Below are 9160 nucleotides of genomic sequence, written 5' to 3' on the forward strand. Positions count from 1 at the left end.
ATCCAGCAGATGATCCAACATGGGATTTTTATCGCCATTTTTATACCTGTATTTTACCCTACTTGCACCGTGTGCATTCACTCTTTTTGACCAGTTCCACCTGCCTTATAAGTCCACTTTATAGATGTGCAGGTACACCCTGTAGCCCATACAAGATCATTGTTATAGAAGAACCGCTTGCATGTGTGTGGGTTCGTCCATTGCTAGATTGAGATTGGGTCCACCATCCAAGTATATTCACGGGTCAGAAACTGACCACTGTTTGAGGCATTAGACTATCGCTGGCGAACAGCGTGCATTTGCAGATATGGCTATGGTAGCTGATGTTTAAGGAGTTAACTGTCATAGCACAGCGAGGATGGGGGAAGAGGTCGAGGGAAGAGACAAGGGAGAAGGAGATCAAGAGTGTTTTGTAAAGAGGAGAGCAGCCGCTGACCTCTGAATGCGTTGGTGCTGCTGTGTGGATCCGTTTCAGACGCCTGCAGAGACCTACTCAGCTGGAGGGTGCGCACTCTCTCGCACTGCAGTAGACCAGTGTCCCTGCGGCACATATGAAAGCTGTTAGGCTCACACTTCTTGCAGACGGGGTCAGTAAGGGAGAACACAAGAGACAGAGAGATGAAGTAATCAAAGGAAATTGGGAATCATTTGAAGTCGAAAGGAAGCCATTGTCATAAAGCAGGGCGGGAGTCGGGTTTCTCCGCAGAACCTCCCTGGGATCAAACGTGCCTCTCTCACGCACACTCGGATGCCCCCGACTCTAAAATAACACCGCAGTGCCCTGAAACGCAGAGCCACACGCACTCCGCACCAAAACGCAAATAGTTGGAGAGCTCGGCTCATTAGCCCGGCCCGACTGTTTCGCCGCCATGCAAAATAACCACACGCATCAAGCGCCAAATTCAGACACACGCCATCGATAAAGTAACGCTGGTGTTTTTTGTGGCACGAGTTCAAGCGAATCCTGGCTGGGGCCCTTTTTCGGCATTGCAGCAAGTGCGTATCAGCCGTGCGTTCATTTGATGACCCGAGCAGAGAGTCACTCAGGCCTCCGAAAGCTCTGACTTGATAACGGATCAAATGGAAGGTAAAGGGGGGGGTGGTGGTAAGGTCTGCAATCAGAATTGCAGGAAGCAAGTGTTTTATCACGATCTTTACGAAAGCTGCAGTGTAATGGAGTTGGAATGCAGGCTTGTGGTTCGTGATGAGGCAGATAGAACAAGAGAGGGAGTGTATGTGTGTGTGTATGTGTGTGTGTGTGTGTGTGTGTGTGTGTACGTACATACACACGCGCTAGAGTGTGTTGAATACTCTCATGGGAGCACAGCTGCATCAACTAGCCTGAGCTCAGAACCGACTTGTTTTGCTCACACAGCTCCACACAGCCCACGCATTCTGATCACTCTATTAAATCAGTCTACAGAACTCCATAATATCTCCTCAAGCTTCAGGGCTGGAGCTCATGCTGTTCTACAAAGCCAAGGATGAGCGATGGTCTCCAGCACGGCTGCCTCCTGCATGACTGCGGTCATTATATCGAGCGTTTTACTGCCGACTCCAGAGTGAGAAATATCTCCGGTTTTACTGGAAGGTAAAGACGAGGAGACTCTGCTATAATGAGGATTGTGTTTCCTCACAAAGCACGCTCAGATCAGGAACACGCTCGCCATCGACTGGGCCGCCGCGTTTTCTTCTCTCATGTTTTCGATGACTAATCGAAGGCCTTTTTTTGGTGAAATCGCTCCTGAATGATGCATTAGTTCTGACGTCAGTCAACTCTGAACCCGTGACTAATTGGCGAATGTGCGCAAACAGATGTTGCTCTCCAAAATGTGGTTGTTGGTAATTCTTTGATAAATGGCCTAATAGGCTAATTGTTACCAGTCACTGATGAGGTTATGCCCCGTGTTTACACAGTGGTTACTGTAAACATGCTTGCTTTCACCTGTGGGCCCTTGGGCCCGGCCCCCGCGTTCTGGTCAGCGGAAATATGCGTGTCGTTCCCAAGGTCGGGAATAATTTCATATGAGGGCGCTGTGTGAAATGAGCATAACGTGGGGTAATCAGCTGTTGCAGAGCGGCTCTGGCACCGTCCTCTGAAAGAATAACAGTCCGTATTGTGTAGCATACAGGGTGGGTTGTATTTCCTCAAACTTTTATGTCCTACAGTTTCTAGAAGACTGTGAAGCGCATTCCTTCAGAGTCTCTGGTTTGCACGCTATCCTCAGTCGGCTCTTCCTTTTCAGGAAAGGCTCTAAGGCTCTTCCTCTATGGTCAGTGTTGAGATTTGGTCAGTGCCTGATTATTCAGAATACTACCAGCGGACCTTGAAAACTATTGGATGACTAGAAAATATTCATGTAGATGGATCCAAATAGACCCAAAGAATGTTTAATATACAGATTAGCAGTACTACCAAATATATCATCATTCAGTTTGCAAGATCGAACCTTATAATAAGTAGCAGTAAATATAAACAGATAAGACTGAACCAGAGTTGAAGGGGTTTATTAAGCTGTTCCTTGTCAGATCCAGTAGGGGGTGCTAGTAATTTCCGGACTGCAAAGATATGTCTTGTGTAGGGAGTGCTGTGAGAACTGGGGTATTCATACCATTGGGGAAAATGACTGTAAGTCAAAACATAACCCCAGTACAAAAGCAATAGAGCTGCTTTAGTTCTGAGCCCAGTGAGCGAGGGGGATAGGGGCAAACTGAACATTTTAGAGGTACTCTCAATTTCTGTGCTTTGTATCCACAAAATCATTCTGCTTTTACAATACTGTCATTAAATAATCCTGTTGTTTCAGTGCAGCACTATCGACATTATCCACCCACCATTGTTTTTGCAATGCAACACTGATTTTGGCCTATGCCTTCGATTTCAACTTCTTACTTAGCATGTGACTGTATCACACAGTCACACCCGGAAAAACACTTTTTATTCCAAATTCCAAATACATCCATCTAATCCATATATTCGCATAACTTTGCTCATCCCTAGTTTCTTTCTCTCTCTCTTTCTCTCAGAGTTCCTCGCACTCTCCCTGACTAGGAGCAGGAACTCAAATAAACCCTCTGTGTCGCAGCGAACGTCGGCAGCCGCCTTGTGTTTCATACCTGCCAAGCCGCTCAGAGCGCTGACAAGACCCATTAAAGTTTATAGGCTCGCGGCACGCCCGTCTGTCAAGCTGACGGACAGTTCAGCCCCCCTTTGGCCGGTGCCAGGGCAGGAGAGGGTCGTACTCGCAGCAGGGTTTAAGAGAGGGGAAGGTGGGGGCAGTAACGGGTTTCAGAGTGGTTGAGGGGTGTAGGAGTTGTGAGGAGGGTGAGGGTTTTCAGACGGAAATTTAGGAGATGTCTGGGCTGATTGGAGACTGGAAGCGAGCCACAGGGAAGCCTCACAGCAGGACACTGAGTGGATGACCACCTGGTCTCACACCAACATACACACGTGCATGCACACACACACACACACACACACACACACACACACACACACACAAAGGAGCAGCAACTATTAGTAGAGTTGATTAGCTGTAAAGAGCATTGGTTCTGGTACAGCTGCTCTGTAATTACACATTGTGATGTGGTATAATTTCTTTTATTTTATTGACCAATAAAAGCAGAAATCTGTTGAAATGTAGATGATTGGCAGTGCTTTAAAAAGGACAACATGAGACAATTGCAAGACTTGGATAATTAATATAAATAATATAATAATCAATTGAATAATAATTAAATATCAGGTTTGCATACCCCAGGATTCTTCAACAGTTTAAGCAACCCACATCAACACTGAGTCACAGCACAAGTAATAAATATATGGCACATGCAGAACACTGATTAAGAACAAGGTTAGGTAGTTCTATGGTGGAAAAAAAAAAAGTTCTATATTGGAAACAAATAAAAGATGCAATTGATGAGATTTTGAGGTGGTACTAGCTTCAATAACAGACTGTTCAATAATCATTAGTTGCAACTCTTATACACAAACTCTGACAACTGATCTCACCACATTGAGCAGTTTGCTCACGCCAATGAGGAATTTGCTCGCAACAAATATGTACACCTTTTGTATCTTTGTACCTTTTAAATCTTCTACAAGAGGTCTTCTATTATAGACAATAACCATATAACCACACAAAGACCCGTTTAGGTGGTCATGTTTCTATATAGAACAATTTCTTATACTTAGGAACCCTTGAAGAACCTACTTTTTAAGGGGATAGCTAACTTTGATGGCTCACATTTCTGAAGAACCCCAAGTTCAGTCTGAATTCCAGCAATGACCATTACCATTCCGATTAGCTCCTGGCAGTCCTGTATACAGTGTTTGAGAGACGCACCACCCCACCCTGTCTGTTAACATGTATAGGTCAGTAGTGTATGTGGTGCACTCTGTGACTTGCAAATCCCAGCAAAGCATCCCAGTGACAATAGATTGGAGGGACTGCATGAGTGTTATCCGCCACGGTGGAAATGGTTCATCCATTAGAACTCGCAGAAACTCCAGTGTTTTGAGTGCCAGTGATTCAACAAGAAGCTCTATTGTCCTACAGGAGCGTTCGCTCTGCCAGCCACGGCCTTTGGGCTTCACTTCAACCTTACACTTAACTCTGCTTTTCCTCCTTCTAACTCGCAAGGTGCTGAAAGTGCATGGCAGCGCTCCATAGGTCCAGCAAAACACACTCACACACACACATGCACACATCCCCACTCTCATCCTTTCAGTTCTTCTCTATTCTTGTAGGTGTGTGTTGGGAGGCAGTGTGTTCTGTGTTGCTATGGCAATGGATCTATCTATAACTGTGAAGGCTTCTCGCTGGGTTTTGGGAGAGAAAAGTTATGGGGATTTCTGAGTGTGCGTGCGTGCGTGAGTGTGTGTGTGTGTGTGTGTGTGTGAGTGAGGAGAGCTGAAGGGTTTGATGGGATGTGAAATGTGCCACTACAGGATTAAAGTATCCCTCTCTCCAGAACACCTCTCTGTTCCAGCCACATCCCACCCCATCTCCTGTTTGCTTTAATTAAAGAAAAGCTTCTAGAGTCGTCCCCCCCCCCCCCCCCCTTCGCCTCTCTCTCACTCTTTTCGCCTCTGTGCAGATGTTTTGTGTAGGGCAGAGAAGAGATGCATGCCTTTCTTCTTTCTCTTGTTTTCACATGAAAGTTTAACTTTTTTTTTCTCAAAACTTTTTGTGTGTGGTGTTGAAACAATGCAGCCCACAGCCTAAGGGAAATGGACTCATTCCACATTAGGAATGCATTATTGCGTCCCTGCTGTTCGCTCTGGGCTCCGGCCCTGTTGGCCCCTTTCGGTCCGGTTGGTCCCTGAGCTGTCGTGAGTTCGGGCCTTTTGTGCCCCTGGAGTTTGACAAGGCACAAAGCAATGCATTATGGGCTGTGTGAGAGCTGGACCAGGCTTGCTCCGAGTGAAACCGCTCAGAACATCTGTGAGTCCTCACCAGGACATAAACACCTCGCTGTGCTCACAGCCACATAGCTAAGATCTGTGCCAGATAAACACCAATACTGTGACTAACCCTGCCAGCTAACCAGCAGTACCGCAACTTACCCTGCCTGCTAACCACCAGTATTGCAGTGTTCCCTGCAAGCTAACCAGCAGAACTGCAACGTGACCCTCTCAGCCCCCTGTATTGCAATAAACCTCAAACTACAGCAAATATTGCTGAACGTTCCCTGATACCTAACCTCTAATACTGCATCTGTTCCTGTTATCTAACCTCTAGTTCTACGACTTTCCCTGCTAGCTAACCTCTAATACTGCATCTGTTCCTGTTATCTAACCTCTACTACTACGACTTTCCCTGCTAGCTAACCTCTAATACTGCATCTGTTCCCGTTATCTAACCTCTACTACTACGACTTTCCCTGCTAGCTAACCTCTAATACTGCATCTGTTCCTGTTATCTAACCTCTACTACTACGACTTTCCCTGCTAGCTAACCTCTAATACTGCATCTGTTCCCGTTATCTTATCTCTACTACTACGTCTTTCCCTGCTAGCTAACGTCAAGTACCGCAACGGTGCCTGCTTGCCTCCCCTGGTAGCTTAGTACTAATTCTGTAACTTACCCTACAAGCTAATTACCAATACCGCCAGTTGTCTTAGCTGACCACAATACTGCAACTAACGTGGTCAGATAACCACAAGTGTAGTCAGCTCTCTCTTCTAACAGTATTCCAACTAATCACACCAGCTAAAACACTGCGGCAAAATCTTCCCAGTTGTTAAGCCTGCAAATAATCATACCGTGGTACAAATGCAGCAAGATCGACAGAGATCTACCAAAGATCTGAGTGTTTTTCTGTCTGGTATCTAACGGTCATGGTACATGACTCATTGCTTTTGCGCAATTATTGATGTTTATTGATGTTTAGGACATTCATGTTTTTAGGATGTGAATGATGTCAGCAAAACTGTAGAGGCTGTAGGAGTGTTTATGGTTGTGAGACTGATGAGTAATACTCTGTGTCCTTGAGAACGTGCCAGTCACAAAAAGACCATTTTTGCAGCATGAGATGTGACTCTGTTTCTGTACTCTCACCCACAGCTGGAGCCACTTTCTGATGAGGTTCTGCAGCAAAGGCCCAATCTTAATGCTGTGCGCTCCATAGAAAAGGTCCTGGAATCACATAGTGAGTGTGCTTTTATGGGTTTCCTCTTTTAATTTATCTTTTACTGTTTGGTGCTCAATTCAACTTTTTTCTCTTATTAAAAGACTTGACCTTTGATGTGTGACCTGTGTGTGTTGCAGGTAAGTACTGGCGCTGTCTGCAGCGGAGTGCTTCAACACTGGGCTACTCTCTTGTTGAAGCTCAGAAGTGTGAGACAGAGGAGGCCGAGACTGTGACCGCCATGGCCTCTTTGTCTGTAGCTGCCAAGCACATGGGGAAGAGGTAGGTTCCTGATGTGTAGGTGTGCATGTCTATGTGGGTGGGTTTTTTGTTTAATCTGGGTTCAGAAACCCGTTTGTTTGTTGATTCACAGGGGCATAGGCGTAGTTTCCAGTGGGGATAGGGCAACATGCTCCTCCAGCTTTTCCAAAATCCAGATTGTCCGCCCCCTCCAAAGTTAACTAAATGTCACGAGTGGAATCACATGATCGTAGATTAATTTAGGCTACCAAGGTGCTATAATTCAGATTTTAAAAATAGAATATGATAACATTGTCTATCTGAAGTAGACTACTCCACTGAGGCCTACACATATTTTCATGTTTAGGATGGGTGTTTGCTCAAAACTGTTTAAGGAATATATGAACAATGCAGTCATTTGTATCTGTGCTCCAATCACAGAAAATGCAGAACTTTACGAATCATGGAAGGGTTCCGGCATACCATGTGAAATGGGATGGATGTTTGGCAAAATATAATATACAAGTATTTAGCTTTTCTGAAGTTTGATGAGTTGCCCAAATGACAAATTTGGCACAGTCTAGAACTAAAACAATAATTTTTTGACATCTCGACATTTGTCTAAAGTCACTTTATGCCAGGCTACTTTAATTTTAGTTAAACAGAACTAATTGTGCTCGAATTTCTCTGTAACATGCAGTTGTCTAGTATCCTTTAAGTGCCGACAATATCAACTATGAGAGCAACGCATCCAGGCATTTCACCAAAGTGTGATGCCCCCACCCCTTTTTGGTTAAAAACAGCCGCTGTAATTTGACTGTCAGTAAAGACAAATAATCTGGCTTTGTCAGTTTGGTTGCATGAAGTAAGCACTCCCTGAGGCAGTCATATCATGTGGTTTCCGGCATCGTTGTATAGAAAATATTAAAGCGGTAGAGGCAGATGAGTGTCCTTTCGGTATTCCTCTGTTAAAGTTATAAGCAGTTAGTTGCACTGAACAATTGCATTTATTGATCAATTTAATTGAAATCTATTAGATTCCCTATAGGTTTATTATCATGACATTAATGCAGCATTTAGACCCACTTTGCATTAGGATTATTATAATGATAATCCTGACATTAAATCACCTCCTGAAACAGGCACCCATGTTTTAAATCAGGGGAGGGACCAGCTATCTGCAGCCAGTGCTGGGGACCAAGCTGTTAGTTAGCACCAGCTAACCTAAACATGTACATTATATGCTGTTGAAATCATGTGTCTCTGTGTGACACGCAGGTCTGAGGAGGAGCCGATGGAGGAAGAGCCACCATTGTAGAAGCGGTCCCTTGATGACCTTGGTGACCTCCTTGGCTCACAGCCTCTCACTGGTGTGTGACCTCACTCTGCCCTCTCCATCCGTTTCATTTTTGGCTGCTCCCGGCTCTGCGGCCTTGCGCCTCCACCTGCGGGGCTCTGAGAGTGTTTTCAGCACGGGAAGCGAAACGGACCGAAGACATCTTCAGTACACTCAGAGTGCACCAGTCCGGAACACCTCCGCCGCTTTTAAGTCCGTCTCTGTGCGGCATGGGGTGCGTTAATGGCCTCCTCTCTGTCTGTCCTTCCCGGACACCTGCTTTCGAGCGGGATATGGACTCACGTTCCATTGGTAGATGTGAGACTGGTGCTTTCAAAAAAAGAAAAAGAAAAAAAAGACTTATTTTCATGGCCACTAACGTCCGCGTGGTTCCAGCTGTGGACTTCATCATGGCTGTCCTTTTTTTCGGCTTTTATTTCTCGTCTCTTTGTTGGTTTGTTTGTTTATTTGTTTCATGTTTTCTCCAGAGGGGAAAATGACTGATGCTGTTTCATTCCAAACTGTGACATTTTGGAAAGTTACTGCTACGTGCTTGCGAGGTGGTTGAGAGGAGAGGCCCGAAGCATGGCCAGGGTGGGAGGGAGGGGATTGAGAGAGTTTTAGAGGAAGTGTTGAAGGTGGCTCGTGAAGCAGCCCTTCTGAAAGCCCTCTAACACACACGAGAGATTGTGCCTTTTTTTTTAAAGCGCTGGTGGATTTGGAGATGATTTGAGAAGAACATTGCCTTAAACTAGTTACATAAGGGGAAGGCCATTGGGTCCCTCGGCCTCCCCTCCTCCTTTTTTTTCCAGGAGCGGAATGGCTGAAGGCCCGAAGGACAGAAAGCCCTTTGCATGTTTACCAGGAATGCCCTGCAGACTTCTGTGTGTCTCACACACATTATCACCAATTTTATTGTCATTCTTATTCTTGTTTTCCATTCTCAGTTTT

General features: G+C 45.3%; 1 protein-coding gene across 3 annotated transcripts in view; it reads left to right on the forward strand.

The window, feature by feature from the left end:
• Window positions 1-8794, forward strand: part of hdac4 (histone deacetylase 4) — a 218393-nt gene extending 209599 nt beyond the window's left edge. For all 3 annotated transcript variants that reach the window (XM_072685601.1, XM_072685604.1, XM_072685602.1), the window contains 3 exons: window positions 6570-6654; window positions 6774-6915; window positions 8152-8794. In XM_072685601.1, coding sequence (XP_072541702.1) covers window positions 6570-6654; window positions 6774-6915; window positions 8152-8191 — 267 coding nt within the window. In that variant the 3' untranslated portion in view covers window positions 8192-8794. The remainder of the gene's footprint in view (window positions 1-6569; window positions 6655-6773; window positions 6916-8151) is intronic.
• The last annotated feature ends 366 nt before the right edge of the window (window positions 8795-9160 follow it).

The sequence above is a fragment of the Salminus brasiliensis genome, chromosome 8, assembly GCF_030463535.1.
Source record: "Salminus brasiliensis chromosome 8, fSalBra1.hap2, whole genome shotgun sequence".
In the NCBI taxonomy this organism is placed as follows: domain Eukaryota; kingdom Metazoa; phylum Chordata; class Actinopteri; order Characiformes; family Bryconidae; genus Salminus; species Salminus brasiliensis.